The sequence below is a fragment of the Polyodon spathula genome, chromosome 1, assembly GCF_017654505.1.
Source record: "Polyodon spathula isolate WHYD16114869_AA chromosome 1, ASM1765450v1, whole genome shotgun sequence".
NCBI lineage: Eukaryota > Metazoa > Chordata > Actinopteri > Acipenseriformes > Polyodontidae > Polyodon > Polyodon spathula.
This window is the reverse complement of record NC_054534.1, coordinates 13,705,692-13,729,562: the sequence shown is the minus strand read 5'-3', so window position 1 is coordinate 13,729,562 and position 23,871 is coordinate 13,705,692. Positions and strand designations below refer to the sequence as shown.

The window sequence follows — 23,871 nt, the reverse complement described above, 5'->3', positions numbered from 1 at the left end:
ACCCCACTAGCAAAAAAATAATAATTACAGATTGATTTAAAGTGGTATAAATAAGGGAGGTTATGCTTTAATTTCAACAGCAGTGGTGTAAATAATGTTTTAAATTGTATTTTATGTTTTACTCTTATCCTACCAAAATATATCATGTAAGCTATTTAACATTAGCCCATTTAGTCAAATAACAGCTAGCGGTAAGGATTATCAATTTCTCAGGCGTATCTCTCCACCAATATTTGATAGCTACAAACTATTATTTGGAATTTTTTTCTATTCTTCAAATAAACAACAGCAAACATATTTGACTGACATGATTGACTGTATGTATTATATAATATATATGATATATCTATATATATATATATATATAGATATATATATAATCATATACTGAACTTACCGAAATATATACAAAAAACATATTGTAAACGGGGATCCCCTCTGGTCTACCAGTTTTGTCGTGTCCACATTGCAGGTATAATTTAACGAAAGTCTTAGAGTTCATGGTATAATCCATATTCGACATGCTGTACAATTTATTGTTATGATTTTTTCGAGTTCCAGACTACCTTAAATGTTAGTGATTGCTAGTTGAGTGTAGCTCTGTGCGGCGCCAGTAGACAATCTGTGAACAATGGGACTGAGCCATTGACTGGCGGCGCCTCCCGAACACACATCTCCCATCATTCCCACTGCCCTGCAGTTACACTCACTGGCACCTGCATTAACATACTGCACCGCCCCTCCTGTCTAGAGGACAATTACATCGGCATTTTCAACTATCAGCTCCAGGGGGCTATCTGTGTTCTCCAGTTGCTGAAGCTACTTAAAGGGCCAGCAGATGCTTAAGAAAATTAGGCGACCCATCACGTATTGACACATATACACCACACACACACACACACACACACACACACACACAGTCATACAGGCCTCGTGTTCGAGAGGGTTTCAAGGGGAAGTATTTACGTTGTTTTTAACCCCCACACCCAGTTGTTTGATGTGACACAGTGCAGGATGAACAAGTCTTTAACTCTGTTTAAATTTGCCCGTTTAAATGGGAAGAGGTTATTGGTGAGATGACATCATTCTGTAAAACACGAACGCAAGTATTCCTTACTTTTCATAGTAAGTAGAAACTATTTTAAAACTATTGGCAGCATAATCGCAGGCTTTTTTTTAGTTCACTGTGCAAGGTAGCAGTTGCTAGCCTATTGAATACAGGTAACCTATAGTAGCCTATCAGTTATTTAAACCCATATGTGGTTTGTAAACACTGACGTGTATTTGTCCGTATTACTAGTATAGATGTAGTCATAATAGCGAACTGCATATCTAGGATTTGCATTTAATTAATACAAACCCTCGTTCTAAACGATATTGCACTAGCCTAGGTTGAACCTAGCCTAGACAACAATATTACTAGCATGATCACTGCACATGCAAATTACAGACTAACTTAAATAAAACGACATTGGTTACTTATGTTATCGTCACACAGACAATCTCTAAATGATAGTCACCGTAGAGACACGTTTGCTGCATGTTTTGGACTAGCTTAGCATCCAATATCAAGTTGACTATAGATATTATGTTGGGGTCAGTTATGAAATGCGTAATAAAACATGCGATAATACACTAATTGAAATGCAACACTATAGTTTGTTTATAAATACTCATTTGAAAGGGTACTGACGCTACTTACCTCTTCAATCCCTAACTACTTTTATATTTAGGCTACGGCACATTACATTTCGTGAACCCGTTATTTCTCATCCAATCAACCAATATTTCAAGGAGACGTCACAAAGTTTTTCAAGCATTTCTGTAAGTCTGAAGACATACGTTGTGAGCGATCAATAAGGTACCTATGTAAAGTTGAATTGAGGTTCGTCCCGTTTTGTTTCTAATGACCAATGAAATTATTTTCCCCGAGCCTTTGTTTATCTTCTTGTTTATCTTCTTGTGTCATCTTTGTTGTGTTTTACACCCCAGTGCTGTCAGCAAAACAATTCGGTTAGTGGTCCTGGCTCCAACTGTCTGTCACGCATACACACGGCAAACGCGCTTCTGTAATCAGAGCTTTATATACCCTTCCTTAAAACGGCAAATTGGGCTTTAAGTCCTTTAAGAGGTTTGAAATTACTTTAATGCACACTATTAAACAAACGCAATCATTTTATTGCAGTTAATTCCTACAATTGCATCACAGAATGCATGGTTTTACTGTATGAGTTAACAACCATAAATAAATACCATTATACCAATACAGACAGCAGCAGCGGTAGATACAGAAAACAATGACAATAGCCTTTACTTGGGCTAAGTATTTTAAATGATCACAAAAGCATGATGATTGCTAATTAACCTTGATATTATTATTATTATTATTATTATTATTATTATTATTATTATTATTATTATTATACAGTGAAGTTTGTTCAGTGGGACTTGAAGATACTGGCTGGTGTATTTAGCCCAGAAGGAGGCAGTGTAGTGGAAGTTGACACAGCCATGTGTGGTGCAACGATAACGCAGATAGATTGATCAGATCAGATCTCAGACCTCAACTTGATCAGTCATGATGACAAGTCACATGTTGCAATGTAGAATCAAGCATTCCCAGCTCTATTCTGTTTGCATTTACAACATCAAGGCAACAGTAATGTTTCACCTACGATTTTAGTGTGAAATACAGTTCTAAATTACTAGTCGAATGTGTCTTCGTGATTTTTTTCAGATCTATTTTAGACCCTCGTCCATCATTCCAGTCTTAAAATACACGTCGTCGTTGTATTTTTTATAAACGATTTGTGACCATCAAACTTGTTAACTTTGGACTTGCTAACACTAACAGGGCCATTTTACATTTCTAGCAAAATAGTACTTCTGTTCACACGTCCTTATTTTAACAGGGTAAAATAATTACGCAGTCGCTGTGATGTCTGGAATTAACACATGCAATTAATACATATGACAACATGTATATTATAAATGACTGTTTTGGAAGGAAAATCCAATAATAGGTTACTGTACTATTGTATTATAAGTTTTTGGAAGAAAATAAGAGTACTTATATATTTTATAGTAAGAAAAAAATAATTAGGTATTTTTTTTGTTTCTTTTCACATATATTTTTAATTATGTTTTTGTAAAAAAAAACATAACGACTACTATTGGTATGGCCCAAAACGAGAGAGGTACTAGATGATAGGTGTTGTAGAAATCGATATTATACATTTTAATAACCTCGCTCGAATAGACGACTTCTGTTTGTTAAACATGTAAAGAGCACATTCGTCCATTAACACTACTAAAGCAACAAAGCTTGGGCCTTCCCTTTTCATGTTACCATTTTTTTTCTTCTACAACTTTGGGAAAATAAAACTTTTTTCAAGAATGAGTTCTCTAGCTTTAAGATACTTGATCTCTTGTTTGCGCAACAGAATCACTTTTTTTTAAAGCGACAGTGTGTCTAGACACCCACGTGATGGGGCGCGACACTGCGCACTGGAGACAGAGCTAAGAGCGTACAGACCGGGAGAAAGAGATAGCAAGGGCACTTGCTTAATTCACGTCACTTTCAGACCCTTCTCCTCAAGAACGTATCACCTCTCTTTGACCGTACGACTTGTGTTTTTGAGACGGAAACTTCTGCTTAAAGAGGTCAGAGAAAGCAAAATAAGGAAATATAAAAGATACGCGTTTACGAAAAGAGAAAGAGAGGATCTGTGGTATGTACCAGCACAAGTACTCTGTACAGCTTGGCAGTTTGTAATTTGCCAGCCACTTCTTCACTCGCTTACTGATCTGCAAGAGTTTGGACCCATTTGGAGCTAGGAAAAACGTCTGATGGCCAAAATAAAGATATGTAATCAAGAAAACGGGAAAGACAGACGGATACAATATTATTTTTGAAAAGAGAAAAGTAACGATTAGACACCAGCCTCTCCACTATTTGCGGTCGGATCAAGGATTGTGGATTAAATGTTTAAGAAAACCAGGACAAGCTTGGCTTTGAATGGATATATTTGCTGTTTGCATTTCGTACTTTCTGTAACAGAATTTTGAATCGCGTCGTCCACACAGTTGCACAGTCTCTTGATTTTTTTGACGTCCTGTATTTTTTTTCCTTAAAGAACAATATTGATGTAGCGTTTTTATATGTGAATACTGACTAGTGCCTCTGTGGTGCACTAATTTTGCTGCTAATTGTGTATGTTGGCCATATTACAATTGTATTTTACCCAAGTAAACCACATTTTGTTTTATTGGGATATTTATTAGGCTATACTAATCTAAAAGTATATAGGCAATCTGTATTATTTACAATCTGTAGTCAAATGTATGCAGTATTTATATACATATGAACGTGGGGTACATTTAAAAACGTGTATTTCCCCCTAAAACGCATTTTAATACAAAATTCTATATTTTTACGGGTTTTGGTATATAAATAAAAGAGACTGGCGTATGTTACAGACTGCCTTTGCTGCGCCAATTCCCAGTTTATTGGTAATATTATTTCAGGCTGTTTGTCATTGCCTGGACTCGGATCCCGGATTCTTCATGATTTGCGGACATCATGCTCGTTTTTTAGCCGGGAAACCCTCTTTCCGTCCCGCATGTTCAGGACCAAACGATCGGGGCTCGTCCGGCGACTCTGGAGGAGCCGTGCGCCCGAGGAGGGCGACGGGGAGGCGGATACCCGTGCGCATGGAACCGGGGGCTGCTGTATGGGGAAATCGGCAAAGGTTTCCAAATCTAACCCCGGAACGGAGGCTGAACTGAAAGCCTTGACCCATTTGATACTGAAAAAAATTAAAGAGAAACAATTAGAGGCGCTTTTGCAGGCGGTGGATTCTAAAGGGGGTGCCCGGAGCCCCTGTCTCCTTCTGTCTAGCAAGGTGGACTCCAAACTGGGTCAGCATTCGTACTCTCTCCCTTTGCTGCTCTGTAAAGTGTTCAGGTGGCCGGATCTCAGGCATTCCTCGGAATTAAAGAGGCTATATTGCTGTGAATCTTATGGAAAAACTAACCCAGAGCTGGTTTGCTGCAATCCCCACCATATGAGCAGGCTCTGTGAATTAGGTGAGTTGGGACTTAACGCTACGTTGTAGGTGGTTTGTGTAAAATACTGCCATGCATGTGTTAGTGTGAAAAATATATAACAGGGAAGCTGCATTATGAGTGCAATTTTGCAAGTAGATGTCACATCGCTTAGCATTATCGTTTACTTTGAATATCTTCTTTAATATACATGCACATAATATATAGGTATTTGCAATATGTATGTAGCAGTATGTGCGATGTAAATAGTATAGTCCATCTACGCACATACTGTAACTGTGTACATAGTCTGATCTTGTTGAAATGGTACATATGTTTTGCATTAGTGATAGACTTTTCCTTAATGATGTCTAGTTGTATGGGAGTGCATCACATTATGGATTCATTCCCTTCAGTCCTTGTAGGTTATGAGATAAGAGCAAATATAGAACATGTATACACGTGTACTCCCTGAAATCATTGTCAATTATAAGGCAGCCTTTATAGTTAGACAATGTTTGTGAAGTCTTACTTTTGTAATCTGTGAAAGATACCCATGTTCAGCCGTGTGAATGTTTGAAGACACTAGCTCACACCACGTATATTTTCCAAATGTTGTAATTCATTGGTTACAGTGCATCTGGAGTGTGTCAGGACAGATGGCATAATTGTGACATAACATTTTAGAAACGGTCTTACTGTTTTCATTTCATTTTAGGAAACTTCTAAGTAAACTTTAATGCTTGCCAAAGTAAAATGTCGTTTCTTTGGGGTTATTTCCTTCGTTGTAAATGTTAAATATGTAAAATAGCAAGAAGACTATCGTCCAGTCTGGCGCAGGTTGGTGGTTTCCGAGATTGGAGCGTTTTAGTTGAGCCAAAGGAGGCCCTGATCAGACAGCCAGAGCGGCAGATAGCAGCGAGCCTGGCGCCAGGCGGCCCCTTTTGTTTATCTGACTGTTAAATATCAAGGCAATCACCGCCTAGCTGCCCTGCCTCCAACCCCCAGAGCTAAGACAAACAGTTTGCTGAAAGAATGCCACTGTTATCATGAGTTTCTATCTGCCTTTTTCTCATGGCTCTGTCTTTTCTGTCTGCCCTTTTTCATTTCAGAGTCTCCCCCTCCTCCCTACTCTAGATATCCAATGGACTTTCTCAAACAACCTGGTAAGTTTTAATCTATTTATTTATTTATTTTTTTTTTAATGGAAAATTAATATTTAGTTGTCAGTGGTGTGTTTGTGTTGCCTGAAGAGTTGTAATTTTTACAAAAGCACAAAACATTTGTAGTTTGTATTGTGGATTTGAAAAAAAAAAAAAAAAAATATATATATATATATATATATATATATATATATATATATATATATATATATATATATATATAATCAACAACAACAGAACATTGTAATCCATTTCCATTTAGGTAACGTTGCACGAATTGGAACATTATTGTTGTTAACAATTACCATCATAGTAATACAATTATTTTATAGTAATCACATTTTTAATAAGACATAATATTACCAAGCCAAATACCAAGTATTATTAATATAAAAATAAAGATTTTGATAAATAATGCAAAATAGAATAAAAGCTAACATTGACAGTTCTTTTATAACATATTTCTAATAATGTTATATAAGTGTTCTATAGGGATGTCTTTCTTTACTTTGAAAACAAAAATCACAAGCATTGTTGCATGCCAGTCCCTTGTAATTGAATGGAGCGTTGCCAGGTCTGTAGCCCATTCGAGGCTGGCACTGACTCCACTGCTTGTCTGCATAAACTTTTGGCTGGCAGATGGTTGGCCGAGTCAGATAGATTGGCCTGGCACGAGAGAGAGGGAGGAGGGAAGTTAGAGGAAATCCAGTGTGGATTATATCGGGGACGGGCAGGTTCTCTGGAGCCACTCTGTATCTCAGTGCCCCGTATTAATTGACTGGTATTGATTAAGATTCAACCCACAGTATGACTGAGTCTGGCACGCAGCATAATTCTTAACATCATTCATTATTCCTATGGGTTAACCACACTGAATTATTCATATGTCTGTGTGTGTGTGCGTACTATATGCACATATTATTTTACTCATACATACAACATGTATTTATATCGTATATTGCACTACAATTCACACACTTTTATGGGTGTGTGTAATTAAATTGCACCTCAATAAATTATTCTAGACAGTGTAAAGCCAATCCTGTTATGCAAACAATGGAAACATGAACTAGAAAGTAGCAGGTGCAAGTGGCAACTGGATAGGAAGATGTATTTTGGGAAAGAGTTTCCTTAAAGGATGCTTATGGAGCTCTTAACACTTTTACTAAACTTCCGGTTAAATGTGCCTGGAGCTTATTATTTTGTGTTTTCACTGAGTGGTGTATATTAATTAACAGGTGCTGCTGGAAATATTGAAAGGAATCTGTATGTTGTGAGTACACAGAGGAGCACGCTGGCTCTGACTCTGTAAAATTGCTATAGCGCTAACTGTTTGGAACTCTTATCAGGGCTGCCACTGTAGTCTGGCCAGAGTGTCGTTTAGTATGTTAGGTATTTCACTGTAGCTGGCTGGGAAATGGAAAAGGGGCTGGAGCAAAGCCAAAGAAAACCATCCTGCAGTTCTTCATTGTAGAGACTTAATGTAGGTCCCACATCACAGCAAACGTCAGGAGACAGGCTTAGAGGGCTGAGGGATCTCAGTGTATTGTATTGAATATAAGTCAGGTAGAACTTTACAAGTATTTTGCTTTGTTCACGTTTTTGTACCAGGTTGTGCCTGTCAGCCCATTATAGCCAAATAGATATGTTAAGCAATTATTCTGATAAAAATAGATGGTCATATTTAAAATTGTATGGAAAGGTTGTGTCTTATTTTGGTGCATGGCAGACTGTGGTGGGGTTGTGATGAAGTTACTATATGTTGGATAGCTACTGTTTGTATTCAGATATATCCATTAAAAATGCAGAGATCATAGGGTTAAATAAAAAGAAAGCCTATTTCCTTAGAATGCCATTAAGAAAACGTACTATGTACAGTTTTCAAGACTAAAAACCATTTCCCGTCTCCCTCATTGTTTTCAGTTTGATTAAGTGTATCCTGTTAAACTGTATATTCCTGTTATGTGTTACATGCTGTGCTGATAAGCCCTACATCATGCACTTTTGTTATACTTAAAAAAAAAAAAAAAAAAAAAAAAAAAAAAAAAAAATTAAAAAGTAATACAGTACTCCTTGAAAATATCAGCGAGTCAACGCTGTCTGCATCTGTAATAAAAACGGGCAAGCTCCAATGGATAATGTGTTTATATCAGTTTAGTCGCCCAGGGTTTAACCACGTTGCTGTTCTAAGACGGATGGCCTCAGTGGCCACTAAGGGGCCATGGATTTCATTCTGCACCTGTCCTGTCCCGCTCCCATAATAAAAGAAAGTTTTGGGTTGGCGTAAAAGCAGGTTTGCCACCCGGAGCAATTTGGTGCAAAAGCAGTCATCAGCAGTGTCAGAAATGGTTAAGGAGCTCCTCGGTTTACCTCACATCAACTTGAAGGTTACATAGAATTTATCTTCAGGAAGCATTGGTTTCTTGCTGTGATTAATGGTGTACAGCTGGTTAAATGATGCCACTTTTCTTCCTCTCATGCTCTCTCTCTCTCTCTCTCTCTCTCTCTACAGATTCTCCTGACTCCGTGCCTTCCTCCACTGAAACTGGGGGAACTCATTTTCTGGCCCCTGGGGGGCTGTCAGGTAAGCCATGTTCTATAACAGTGTCTAATAAGCAGTGTTCTGTCTAAAGGCTTTTTGCAAGGAGCACAATAAATTAAATAAATTATACCTTTATACCAATATAGTTCTGAAGTTGACATATGGGTATTACATGCTATACCAAATGTATAGAATGCCAGGTTACACATCTGGTAATGGATTACATAGTATACTTTTTTCCTTTTTAAACAAGCGTTACAATTTAGTAGTAAGTGCAATGTTAGGGCATGTCGTAATAAGGAAAGGGTTTACTAAACATCAAAGCAATCTACATCATAGTTCAAAACAAAATGCTTTAAGCAGGTGGTACGGTTGTATTAGGAAGTGTTTTACACTGCAGTCTTGAATGCAAGCAGGGAATGGCATTCGCAACAAAGACAACCTTAAGTGTGTTTTTGTCCCCTCCCTCTGTAATACACACCCCAGCAGTTATTTGAGAGGGGGGGTATTGTTTGTTTAAGATCCCTAATGAGAACGTTTTGAGGAACAGAACAGAAATAGGCACTTCTGTGTTCTAGGAAAGAAAGAACAGGGAGAAATGCAAACAAGACAGGTACATACACACAGACAGAAGCAGACATGAATACAGAGAAATCACGAGTGGAACATCAATAAGGACGTTGTTTAAAGGCTTTTGGTTGAAGTTGTGAAGTACTGGGGAGGTGGGGAGCAAGTTCCTCAGGATACCACATGAAACAAGCCAAGGAAGTACTATCCTTTTAAAAGAGAGCTTTCTGAAAGGGTTATGATACTGATAACATCTCAGCTGTCTGGGCTGCTGGATATGGGGGGTGGGGAGGGGGGTGGCAGCAGAAAGTCTCTCATGAGTGACTGCTCAAGGGCCCCTGTCTTGGGGAGTTAGTTCAGCTAGAGTCAAAACACTTTCCAAAGGTGGCTCAAGAAAAGGTACAGTGTTAATTGACTTGGTACTTGGTGGTAATTTATTTGAACTGGTGTTTTTTAGCCTTAGGACAAATTTAAAATAAGCTCTTCCTATCTGTATATCCCCGACATGCTCTCTTATTTAAAAGGGAGCTGATAAGAAATGGCAAAGGTGAGGTTGGGTTGCCACACTGGTGTTTGTTAGAACTGGCTCTGACCACACGTTGTCCCTTTTGGGGGAGTACGAATGACTAGGATTTGCACATGAAAATAGCAGTTGCAGCAACAGCACACTGATGGCTGATTTGAGGCACATTTGTGAGATGGTAATTTTGAACCCCCAACTGTTCTATCTCAAGGGTGTTTTTCCTTATCATCTTTTCTCATTTTATTCAAGCAACCTATAAGCAACTATATTTGTGGAGCAGGAGATGTTGTATTGTGAACTAAGAGGACAAAATAAACAGACTGGATATTAACATAAAGCAGACTTCCTTAGCAACACCCAGCTCTATCTATTATGCATAGCTTCTGAATTCCATAGTGTTAACTAAAGCACAGTGCAAATTGTGAAATAGTAGATCTCTCTCTCTCTCTCTCTCTCTCTCTCTCTCTCTCTCTCTCTCTCTCTCTCTCTCTCTCTCTCTCTCTCTCTCTCTCAAACACGCACACACCCCTCTGTCTTCCTTCCTGGACTGAACTACACCACACTGAGTTAGATTAATGAATGGGGCTCAGTGCAGGGAGGGAGGAAGGTCTGGAGGCTGGAGCCAGGGACTTGATTTCTCTGGCAGGGGGAAAAAAAGCTAAATGCTAAAACTTAATCCCTCAGGGGCTTTCACAAAAGCGCTAGCTCCTCCTGGAGGCACTGAGCTGACCTTTTAATTCACTTGCTTTGCCCTTTTTATGTTGTGCTTCAAACTTTGTATTAGAGAAAGGGGTGCAGAGCATTTCATGAGTGTCACAGAGGACCCCCACTGTTTTTAAGAACAGTGTTAACTTGAAATGTATGGTTTTAGGTGCTCTGCAGCTGTGTTTATTTATTTATTTATTTATTTTTGTTACTTGTTTAGCCTAACTTTTCAATCCTTTTTTTTTGTGTGTTGTCAAATATTTGTATTTCTTATACAAATTTATATATTAAGAATGTTTAAGATTTTTTTTTTCTTTACCTATATGTAAACAAGGAAAGGTTTGGTCAAGGGATAGTTTTGCGCTGCTTAAGAATCTCCTGTCTGTGCGGCTGCTGTTGTCCTGGAGAGTAAGGTTACTAAGAGTTAATCTCAATATGACAGTGAAAGGCTTTAATGCAAACTAGGCCGCCTGCCAGACTGGGAGCCTTACAGCTCCCCTCACACATCATCTGACTATAGCAGAATGTAGCCCGGCCAGTGAAGTGGATAGAGACCTGGACTTGGCAACGTGTCTGTGTAGTTTTTGGCCTCTGACTCTCTGTTCCAGTTCCTCCTTTGCACTAGGCCTTTCCTGGCAAGCTCTTTCTTCTGCAGCCAGGGTGGGCTGCTTCAAGCAGGCCGAGGAATGGGAGATGCTTAGCAACCATGGGTGTGGGGCTTTAGTTCTCAGAAGCGCTGGAATCCATTTTCATCCTTTTTCATCCTTTTAAAGCTCTGAGTCTACTTGGGTTTGCATTTGAATGAATCGCATCCTTTATTTTTGACAGTGGAGTTTATATAGATATAGATATAAGAACATTTACAAACGAGAGGAGGCCATTCGGGATATCTTGCTCGTTTGGTTATTAGTAGTGTATTGATCATAGAATTCTTGAAAGGATCCCAGGGTGTCAGCTTCGAACAGCATTACTGGGGAGTTGGTTCCAGACCCTCACAATTCTCTCTGTATAAATGTGTCTTCTATTTTCTGTTTTCAGTGCCCCTTTGTCTAATCTCCATTTTTGACCCCTGGTCCTTGTTTCTTTTTTTTAGGTCAAAAAAGTTCCTTGGGTCGACACTGTCAGTACCTTTTAGAATTTTGAATGCTTGAATTAGGTCTCTGCGTAGTCTTCTTTGTTCAAGACTGAATAGATTCAATTCTTTTAGCCTGTCTGCATATGACATACCTTTTAAACCCGGAATAATTCTGGTCACTCTTCTTTGCACTCTGAGCAGCAATATCCTTTTTGTAGCAAGGTGACCAGAACTGAGCTCAATATTCAAGATGAGGTCTTACTAATGCATTGTGCAGTTTTAACATTATTTCCCTTGATTTAAATTCACCACTTTTTACAATATATCCGAGCATCTTGTTGGCCTTTTTTATAGCTTCCCACATTGTCTAGATGAAGACATTTCTAAGTCAACAAAAACTCCTAGGTCTTTTTCATAGATTCCTTCTTCAATTTCAGTATCTCCCGCATGATATTTATAAAGCACATTTGTATTGCCTGCGTGCAGTATCTTTCACTTTTCTCTATTAAATGTCATTTGCCATGTGTCTGCCCAGTTCTGAATCTTGTTTAGATCATTTTGAATGACCTTTGCTGCTGCAGCAGTGTTTGCCACTCCTCCTATTTTTGTGTCATCTGCAAATTTAACAAGTTTACTTAATATACCAGAAGCTAAGTCATTAATGAAGATTGGGAATAGCAGAGGACCTAATACTGATCCCTGTGGTACTCCACTGGTTACCTCACTCCATTTTGAGGTTTCTCCTCTAATCAGTACTTTCAGTTTTCTACATGTTAACCACTCCCTAATCCATGTACATGCATTTCCTTGAATCCCTACTTCGTGTAGTTTGAGAGTTAATCTTATGTCTATGATGTATGCATTTTCCTATTTACTTCACAAGCAATTATTTGAATCTCAATGATATTTCTCCCTTCAAATAATGAAGGGTGTGTTTTTGCTCTAAGGGAGCAGGTGTCAACCCAAAAGCTTAGTGGTTGACCAAGGTGTCGGATTTTGGTGGCATGGTAGTCTGGCCTAGACATTCCTCCTCAGCCCCTGTAACTATAGATGCTCATGGCTTGACACTGCTACTGAGCTATGAGACTGAGGGGGGCACTGACAGTGTTATCGTGAATGTGACAGCAGTTGAAGTGGGGAGGGGGGTCAAAGTCGAAGGTGGAATGCCTGCTGGTGCCGACTCGTAATGACCCTGGAGTGGCTGTGTAAAGAATACTGTGACATGGCGCTGACAGCCCGTACCAACTTTCTCAAGCAGGATTGAATGACCCACACAGGGTCTGGCTGCCCGCATGCCTACTGTCACAGAGCAGCTTCCTCTAGGGGTTAAATTTAGGCTGAAGTGTACTGTTAACGTGATCTGCAGGTCCCAGGGCACTTCTGCTATTCCAAGCCACTTGAGCTCAAATTAAGGAGGTTCGTCATGTAACCTTTCAAGAGATTATCTCACAATTTTTTAACTGTAATTTCAGAAACACCGTTGGGGGAGGTGGCACTCATATTATTTGTTTATTTATTTTAGTTACCAGCACAACTTCCCTTTCGCGTCCACTGAATGAAACCCAAAGCAGTATTACAGCACAAACCAATTGCCAGACCAGTGACCATAAAACTATCTGATGTTCGTTACATCTTCATTGACTCTTGGGAGTATGAAGTACTGACAGTTGAAAACATGCCCTCAGCCCTGTTGCACTCTTGAGTTATTGGATTAACAGGAAAGGAAAGGGTAACACAGGAAATTACATCATGTCTTTGAGGAAATGGGCTAAACACTGCAGTTGTTTCCCTCCTGGAAACATAAAATAAACTTAAGATGATGAAAGTTGTTTTAGTTAGAGAGCAGCAGCCAGACAGACACAGTAGGTTGACAACCGTAGGCCACTTTATAGCAATGTAGCTTTTTTTTTTTTTTGAGCTGGGTCAGTGGCAGTTCTCTGTAATTTTATTGCAGTCTTGTTGCTCAATTGACTAAAAGGGGATATTTCATTACTTTCAGTCCAAAATATAAGGCCAAGGAAGATTTTGGCTCAGAGTTCAGTTTGGTTTTGGCCTCCCACTGTTCCCCACCCATGTCATTATGTTGGGTTAAACTTGCAAAATAGCAACAAAAAAAAAAAAAAATACTTCTAACATTTTAAACATTGTTTTGATTGTGTAGTTTTGAGGCGCAAGCAAAACCAGACTACGTTAAAAACACAACCATGATGCTAGGGTAGCCGTGGAAATGACTTGCAGAAGATGTTATGGTAACAAAAAAAAACATCAACAAACTGACTGAGCATTTTGTACAGAAGCTGCTAATAATGGTTTCCCAAAAACAAAAGTGATTGACCTGCAGTATTCTGCCCTTGGTGCTTCTAAACTGCAGTATGTTGATAGCACAGCTGCTCTTTATTAATATTATTCTCATTCTTATTATTATTATTATTATTATTATTATTATTATTATTATTTGAGGAGGCTGTGGGTCTGGATAAAATGATTAGTATTTTAATAATAACAGTTTGGGAGGGAGGCAAGGGCCATCCTAATAACTTTGTTGATGTTTTCATAACATGGTGGAGCACCTCAGCTTGTAATTGCTTGAGTGAATCGTGGCGATGGAAGCGAAAATGAGGGTGACTTGTCAAAACAAAACTGCGTGGCAGCTGATGGAGGACCCAGCTGATGGGAGCAAGTTGTGTGTTGACTAAAATCATCAGGGAAGACAGTCCCTTAAGAAGGGAGGTAGGGGGAGGAGCAGAGAGTATGTTGCCTTTCCATAACTGCTCAGATCTTTAGTTTCCCTTTTTTCAACCAGTCAGTAACAGTTTATTGTATTATATATATCTATATAATATATATATATATATATATATATATATATATATATATATATATGAAATAAAATATATAATTGTTCTTCTTTAAGTCTGTAAAGCCTCTGTCTGCTTTAAACAACGACAGAACCTAAAATACCCCCTTACACAATTTTTCTTTGACTAGTTAGCGATTTCCTTTATTAGCAGGCTTCCCCACATCAACATCCTTTTGAGGACAGTGTTTTACTTGTTTATTTCTTCCAGAATGATACATCCCTGAAAATACAGTGACAGTTATTGCTTCAGGATGCACATTCTTCCAGTCTGCAGCAGTAAAAAAATAAAAAACTAAACGCTGTGTGGGTGGCTGCGTGGATTATCAGAGTTTACTTTTGTTAATTGCTGGAGAATGCTGGCAATTATGTTGTCGCCTTAAAAAATGTAGACTTTTTTTTTTTCTGCAACCTAATTATTATAATGTTATGTTATAATATATATTATGTTAGATTTATATTTAGTGGGTTTTTTTTTTAGTTAAGAAATGTCATCTGTGTTTGACTAGAGTAGACCTTCCTTGTTGCTGCTCGTCGAGCTGAAGTTTACTTTGTGTAAGACAAAAGGAGCTATTTAAAAGGCATGAGAAGTGCTGTGCTGTTCACACCTCATTCTTCAAGATATTTGCATTGCATGTAGACATTCAAAACTTCTCTTGTTAAACAAGATAATGTAATGACTTGTTAGATTCACATTGTAGTAGAAAATGAAACTGATTGAAACTAAAAATTAAAACACTTTTTAAAATACAATTTTAAACAGGTATTCATTTAATGTAGCGTTAAGCATTTTTCCCCCTCTTGCTATTGAATTAAAGATTAAACCTTCACACTGAAGTTCATGGACTGCTGGTCAAGTTATTTACATTAACATTTTTAGGTCTGCTTCGAATGCCATTTTAAACAGAGGTTCTCAGGGGTGAATTAGTTAGGCTTGGGTAAAACAATGTTCTCCATCGAATGGATGGACAAGCCAATTTGTGTGTGACTGTCTCATTGGAACTAAAGGTTGAAAGGTTGTATAGAGCACCAGCTTTGAGTGTCTGTGTGTGTCCAGGAATAGAAACGATTAGATTATGAAGGCAGACAGTAGTAATCATTAACTTTTTCAGACTGCTAACTGTCTCCAGTCTGGCACATGCTGCCGTCTCCCCCTACTCCTCCTCCTCCTCCCCCCGCCTTCAGCAGGCCTTAGCCCTGGCCCCAAGCTGGCAGGGTATTAGGTTGTAAAGACCAGAGGTATTAAAAGGAAAAGAAACAGGGGGTCTGGAGTTATTATTTCTTTTAATTTTTTTTTGTTTTGTTTTGTTTGTTTTTTTGACAGAGGTACTTTTAAGCCACTTCTTGGTTAATTTACTTTAAAGTGTTCATAAAACTAAAACTAGTAATGTGATATGCAAATTTTGTTTCAGGTTCCCACAAAAAAGGCATGGTTTTATTGAATTGTTTGTTTTTAATTTTTATGAAACTTGTGATGCAGTTGACCTGGGGGTGGTATTTGGGGTCAGGGAATTGAATTCTTTAGCCTGGTTGTTTGTTTGAAGTCTGTAAACTAGGACACAGTGTCCAGAACATGGTTGCCTTGGTGTTGCAGTCAAAACAATAGGTAGTTGTCTGTTTTTTTTGTTTTTTTTTTCTCTCAGTGCAGTAATTGCCAGTACACTTGCTTCATACAATTTATGACTAGCTACTTCAATATTCTTCATAAACAACATTTAGGGTTATCTGTGTTCTTTAAACGAACACGTTGTAGCAATCTGTACGAATTAAAAAAATAAATAAATAAATAAAAAACCTGTAAACAATCTTATCTATTTAAAAACTGCTTTAATACTACCGGTACAGTTTGACAGAAATCTCAACCTCAGTTTAAACTGACCATCAAGAACATGTATAACTTTTTAAAGTTTCTTATTTTGTGGGAGGAAAATCGGAAATCTAAAGATAAGATGCCAGAGATTAGTTTGAAAGAAAAACTGAGGAGGTAATGATTTGAGCTAAAGACACAATTACAGTAAACAGGGTCCCACCCTTCCTTGAAGGCTTTCTAGAGCTGAGTGCGAGGTAGAATGAGACCCGCAGACACAGCTACTCTGTAATTTGCATGGGTGATGACTCCTAAAAGCTAGGCCAGAGAGAGTCAACCACTGGAGCCAGGCAGCCATTTAAAAAACACACACACCCAGACACAGACACACACACACACACACACACACAGATACATACAGACACACACATACGCACAGACAGACAGACAGACACACACACAGACGCACACAGGTACACACACACACATACACACAGACAGACACAGATACACATACACACACAGACGCACACAGATACACACACACACATACACACAGACAGACACAGATACACATACACACACAGACACACACAGACACACACAGACACACAGACACACACACACACACACACACACACACACACACACACAGTTATACATACTAGCTCATACAGACTGTTTCAGTCGGCTGGCACACTTTCTCACACTGTATGGTAATGCTGATAGTGAGACAGTGTGGCCTATTGGTTCAAGACTGGGATCTTGGCAAGAACTCTTGCAGATCTTTGTCTCAGTTTTGCCCAGCCCTGAAGCAAACTGGATTATAATCTCCTGTTCCACCCGGCTGCAAAAAGTACTGGCAGAGCCCAGCTATAAGGGTTTAATAAAGAAGTAAATGTTAGAATACATAGAAAATGGAAAATTGTATGAAATATCTTTAGCTGTTGAACATATTCTGTAACAAAAGTTATTAGCAGTAGACCAGGGTCTGAATTTTTTTTCCGATTCATTATGAGTTTCCTCAGGAAGCCCCATTCAGTTTGAAGTATGAGTTTTCAAGGAAAGATTATTTTCATTTTTGCAGTTCCCAGATATATCCACAGTGCCCTGAGTCAATGTATCAGCACTTTTTAAAGTTCCTTCTCTATCGACCAAGTGCAATCTTAAATAATATTGTAACTATGGCATCTGTGTTGAAGCTGTAAGAGTCACCGGTAGCACAATGGTTTTCAAACTAGACTACAATCAACAACAAATCCTTTTGAAAAAGTGGAAATTTACATAGTTCTCCAGTTGGTGAGTCATAACAAACATATATATATATATATATATATATATATATATATATATATATATATATATATATATATATATATATATATATATATATATATATAGTGCCTATAGAAAGTCTACACCCCCTTGAACTTTTTTCACATTTTGTTGTGTCAGTGCCTCAGAGTTTCATGCATTTAAATGAGGATTTTTTCCACTTATCTATTAATATATATATATTAAAAATACAAAATTGAAAGTTCATAATTGGATAAGTCTCAACCCCCCTGAGTTAATACTTGCTGGAAGCACCTTTGGCAGCAATTACAGCTGTGAGTCTGTTGGGATAGGTCTCTACCAATTTTGCACACCTAGATTTGGCAATATTTGACCATTCTTCTTTATAAAACTGTTCAAGCTCTGTCAATTTCCTTGGGGAGCGTTGATGGACAGCAATCTTCAAGTCATGCCACAAATTTTTGATTGGATTTAGGTGGTGGCTCTGACTGGGCCACTCAAGGACATTTACCTTTTTGTTCCTTAGCCACTCCAGTGTAGGGTCGTTGACATACTGAAAGGTGAACTTACGTCCCATTTTCACCTTTCTTGCAGAGGGCAGCAGATTTTCCTCAAGGACTTCTCTGTACTTTGCTCCATTAATTTTCCATTCTGTCCTGACAAGTGCCCCAGTCCCTGCCGATGACAAACATCCCCATAACATGATGCTGCCACCACCATGCTTCACAGTAGGGATAGTATTCTTTGGGTGATGCGCTGTGTTGGGTTTGCACTTAGGCCAAAAAGTTCTGTTTTAGTTTTGTCAGACCACAAAACTTTTTGCCACATGGCTACAGAATTGCGTGAGTGTTTTTTTTGCATACTTCAAACGGGATTCAAGGTGGGCTTTCTTGAGTAATTGCTTCCTTCTAGCCGCCCTACCATACAGGCCAGATTTGTGGAGTGCTTGGGATATTGTTGTCACATGCACACTTTGACCAGTCTTGGCCATAAAAGTCTGTAGCTCTTGCAAAGTTGCCATTGGCCTCTTGGTAGCCTCTCTGATCAGTCTCCTTCTTGCTCTGTCATCCAGTTTGGAGGGATCTAGGCAGTGTCTTGGTGGTGCCATACACCTTCCACTTCTTAATAATCGCCTTGACCGTGCTCCAAGGGATATTCAAGGCCTTTGATATTTTTTTATACCCATCCCCTAATCTGTGCCTTTCAACAATTTTATCCTGAAGTTCTTTTGAAAGCGCCTTGGTGCTCATGGTTGAGTCTTTGCTTTGAAATGCACTACCCAGCAGAGGGAACATACAGAAACTGCGGAATTGATCCTGAAATCATGTGAATCACTACAATTTAACACAGGTGGAGGCCACTTAACTTGATATGTGATTTTGAAGGCGATTGGTTACACCTGAGCTAATTTAGTATTGCTGTTACAAGGTAGGTGGACACTTATCCAACCAAGCTATTTCAGTTTTTATTTTTAATTAATTTTCAAAAAAATTCTAGAATATTATTCTCAGTTGGAAGTTGTGGGGTAGGATGTGTAGATAAATGAAAAAAAACAAGCAAAAAAACAACTATTTGAACGTATTTTAATTCCCGATTACAAAGCAACAAAAGGTGAACATTTTGAAAGGGGGTGTAGACTTTCTACAGGCACTCTGTGTGTGTGTGTGTGGGTGTGTGTGTGTGTGTGTGTGTGTGTGTGTGTGTGTGGGGGGGGTGTGGGTGTGTGTGTGTGGGTGTGGGTGTGTGTGTGTGTGTGTGTGTGTGTGTGTGTGTGTGTGTGTGTGTGTGTGTGTACACACATATACAGAAGGCTAAATGCCTGCAGAACAAAATAGGCATATCACTAGAATTAAAATAGACTGTTAAAAGGAAAAGAAAATAAATCAACTTGAATTGTAAAGCAACATGTTTTAGTTGAGGTTTTTGTGTGCAACTGTTCTTTAAGAACCCTTTTCCACATCACAACGTTGTAGCTTTAAGTGCCTTTCAGAGACATGCTGTAATTTATCTAGGCTGGGCAATTAACATAACTGAAAAGTTCCCTCTACTGATGTCTGTTTGGAAATTGCTGGGTGTACTTGGCGGCCTGTAAAGATGAAAGAAGAAGAAGAAGAAAAAAAAGCCAGTCTGAGGGATTTTTTTTCATGCAATGGGGTGGTTTCATAAAGCTAGAGATGTGCGAGCCAGATAAACTGAAGCTGGCTAAATATTTATTTTCCCAAAACTGTTGTGATTTTTCTTTTTTTGTAAGGGAAGTGTCCTTTCCAGTTTTATCTAGCGGAGGGTAATACATATATTGTTGATTTTGTAGAAAGAGGTTTTAGGGGATGGGGGAGCAGTGAGATTTTGAAGGTTAGTTTTAAGGTAATTCAATCCAGAACCCCCCCCCTCGCTCTCGCTCTCTCTCTCTCTCTCGCTCTCTCTCTCTCTCTCTCTCTCTCTCTCTCTCTCTCTCTCTCTCTCTCTCTCTCTCTCTCTCTCTCACTCTCTCGCTCTCTCTCTCTCTCGCTCTCTTTCTCTCTCTGCATGTTGTATGCCAGGTTTTAGTGGGATAGGGTTATGGAGCAGAGTAGCTTGAGGCACATTAAAGGGGAGGAAAAACTTAAGCTACCAGGGTACACGCAAATCCTTGGAAATTGGAATGTAGTTTCAAATCAAGGCTTGTCCATAACAGAGAAAAATATACTTCTTAACCATTACACATTGAGTACAGTTAGAGCCCATTTTAGACTATTGTTGGCTTTATCCTGGTGGCAAATTTTGGTTTATTTATGATTCATTTTACTGGCAATTCAGAGAAAAGAAATGAAGAACAGTGAAATCTAATTATGTTTGAGCTCAGGCCAAGAAGCTAGCCCTGATGTCGTAGTGTGGTCACCCACTGTCAAGTTATGTCACCAATATTGCAAATATGTGACTTTTTATATTACAAGTGACACTAAATTGGTGTTTCCATTGGTTGAATACTAAACAGGCTTTTTTTTTTATTAACAAAGCAAACTGGTAGATTTGAGTTGCTAAAAAATTTAAAAAACGAAACTGAGAGCCAGGATTTATTCCCCCCCCCAACCGCCCAATATTAATATTATTACTTGTAATAACTTCCTGTTATATAAAGAGGCAATGCTGTAAAACAATGATTGAGACAGATTTATGACTGAGTTGACGTCAGAACATTGTAAACCAGCCTGAAACAAAAATACAACCTGACTGCAGATCAACATTAATGGCTGTAAAAGCAATACTAGAGGGTCCTCTCCTTTGTACTGCTTTACTTGTAGGAATGCCAATAATTTTCAGGACATGTCTTCCAGAATAGTACAGATACAATAAATATAGCAGGTTGTGAAACTAAAGTGACTAAGTTATCTTCATTTTCATTTTGGTTTTCCTTGCAAAAAGCCTTAAAAAAGTCCTTATAAAATATATATATATATATATATATATATATATATATATATATATATATATATATATATATATATATATATATATATATAAATTGGTGTTGATTAAACTAATGCATTTGCATTGAGCTAACTAGTCCTTTTCCTCTTTTCTCAGATTCCCAAGTTCTTCAGGAGCCAGGGGATCGATCTCACTGGTGCGTGGTGGCATACTGGGAGGAGAAGACACGCGTGGGACGCCTGTACTCTGTCCAGGAGCCATCCCTGGATATTTTCTATGACCTACCTCAAGGGAATGGCTTCTGCCTGGGACAGCTCAACTCAGACAATAAGAGCCAGCTGGTGCAGAAAGTGCGCGGCAAGATCGGCTATGGGATCCAGCTCACCAAGGAGGGAGACGGCGTGTGGGTGTACAACCGCAGCTGCTACCCCATTTTCATCAAGTCGGCCACACTGGACAACCCGGACTCGCGGACGTTGCTGGTTCACAAAGTGTTCCCGGGTTTCTCCATCAAGGCCTTTGATTATGAGAAGGCCTACAGCTTGCAGAGGCCTAACGACCACGAGTTCACCCAGCAGCCCTGGACTGGCTTCACTGTACAGATCAGCTTTGTGAAAGGCTGGGGTCAGTGCTACACAAGACAGTTTATCAGTAGCTGCCCGTGCTGGCTGGAGGTTATTTTCAATAACCGATAACCACCTCTTATCAAGCTCAACAGGACTAACCCCGTTTTTTTAGGGGTGGAAAAATAGACAATGGTAAAATAAAAAAAAAAGAACCCAAGGACTTCTTTAATAAATAACTAAGATTTAATAAAGAAAAAAGTGTATTTTATGTTATATATAAATATATTATTACTTGTAAATATGAAGACGTTTTATAAGCATCATTATTTATGTATTGTGCAATGTGTTAACGAGAAAAAAAAAAAGATGCACTTTGCTTAATATAAATGCAAAACAAGAAATGCCAAAATAATAAAAAAAAAATTAAAAAATAAACACAAGGTTGGTGTTTTTTTATGGTTGACACCCAGTTGAATGTTTTTTTAAAAAGGAGTTAATGTTCTATTAAAAAAAATAAAACTGTACGCCTTTAACTTTAAGCATTGTTTGATTTCCTTTTTTGGGGGGAGGGGTGGGTAAGTCACAGGATTAACAGTAGTATACAAGACCCAGAGCAGTGGTAAATTGGTAAACAGCAATGTGAATACAGATACTCTTAACATGTTTGCTGATCCACAATAATACCATTGAGGTGCTCACACTCAGAACCCTGATTCCTTACACACAAAAGACACAACAGGTCTCATGAGTTGTTTAAATAATGTTTGTTGTAGACTGCTTCTATGAATAAAATCAAGTTTGAGATTCCTAAAACTGGGTTCATTTACAACAGTGCAGAACAGTCACTTAATATTATACTGTCTATAAATAACTCAAAAGTTCAAGCCCAGTGTTGTGCCTGAACAACTTGTATCTGTTTTAAAGTTAAGTTTCACATAATTGAATGTATTCAGTTTAGAAAAAGCATGCAAGAGAATTGAAGATTATAGGACTGGACAGCAAAACTACAATACTTTTTTTTTTTTTTTTTAAACAATCGCTAATTGATTTGGGGTGTGGTCCTCGGAGGAGCAAACCTAGATGGTCCATAGAACCATTTCTTGTCCCCAAAATTTCTAATGTTCCAGATGACCTTCTGACAGACAATAAGTACTCCTTGTTTTTATTTAAATCGGGTATTGTTATTGGTTTTGTATCATCAAAGTCAGAATTAGTGCATTAGAAACTAAAACACAATAAATAAAAATAAATAGGTTCTATTTTGAACAACAACAAAAAAAAAAAAAACAGACTTGCTGGTTGATTTTATTACACTTCCTAGTTTTATCATAAACGTTGATTAATTTTTAGCTTTTTTCTTCCAAATTTGGCGCTGGTTAGACACACTTTATTGACTGAGCATCCTTCTGAGTCTATAAACTAAACTGCATGGATAGAAATCGCTGCTAAACAGGTTTTTGAGCAGTCTGTCTCACTTCAGATCCATACTAGAGTATCAGCATATCCTTTGGTTAATGGGCTGTATCAGTGTTTTTAAAAAAAAAAAAAAAAACTTTGACCAGACAAGCCTACCACAAAAAGGCAAGCAGAACATGCATCCGAGGATGTGGGGTTACTATGGTTTCCTTTTCTCATTTAGAAAGAGACACTTAAAGATGAACTCTTCAGTATGCTGTGCCTACTTACCCCACTTCACCCTGCTCCCATAAAGAAGATTTTATTACACATTTTTTGGTTCTCTTCTTTCCAATAACTATTTTAGGAATGTATCTGCTCCCCTTTATTAACAACTTTTGACATCACAGGAAGCAAACCATAATGATGACATTTTGCAACCTATAAAATCAACAGGCAATTAAAAACTTCTGAAGGTTCCGGAAATGCAGCCCGACAGATCTGCATCGTTATGCAACTCTAAGCAGATGGCTTTTTTTTTTTGGCGGCTAGCCTTTTTTTTTTAATAGGGAGGAGGGAACAGGAGTGAAGTGCTATTGAATTGCAATGGAGCATACTTGACAAGCCCTGTCTACTTTTATTTTCAGGTTTTTGTAAGACAGATGTCAAAAAATACCCTGTAATTAACTGACAGGAAGAGAGCACCCCTTGTACTGGGAGTTTGTTTGTCTCCTAGTTTGTTTTTTAAGCTGAATAAAGAAAATGTTTTTCACTGTCTTATTGTGCATCGATTTTGGTTGGTTAAATCTTCCAACAGTGTATAACTTGAGACCACCCAAGGTCATTTCACTAAAATATGTAAATCGAGGGGTTTAGTGGTGAAGTGGGTTAATGCAGAAACCTTTACCCTCTGGAGGCCTG

General features: G+C 38.3%; 1 protein-coding gene across 2 annotated transcripts; it reads left to right on the top strand.

The window, feature by feature from the left end:
• Positions 1-1,001: 1,001 nt before the first annotated feature.
• LOC121314408 (mothers against decapentaplegic homolog 7-like) lies at positions 1,002-21,953 on the top strand. 2 transcript variants are annotated; one of them, XM_041247655.1, is made up of 4 exons: positions 1,002-1,125; positions 6,159-6,212; positions 8,722-8,793; positions 21,146-21,953. In XM_041247655.1, exons 1-4 carry the CDS (start codon positions 1,077-1,079, stop codon positions 21,682-21,684), a joined length of 714 nt encoding a protein of 237 aa, XP_041103589.1. In that variant the 5' UTR covers positions 1,002-1,076; the 3' UTR covers positions 21,685-21,953. The 2 variants fall into 2 exon arrangements, with proteins under 2 accessions (XP_041103589.1, XP_041103581.1); XM_041247647.1 differs by lacking the exon at positions 1,002-1,125 and adding an exon at positions 3,436-5,088.
• The last annotated feature ends 1,918 nt before the right edge of the window (positions 21,954-23,871 follow it).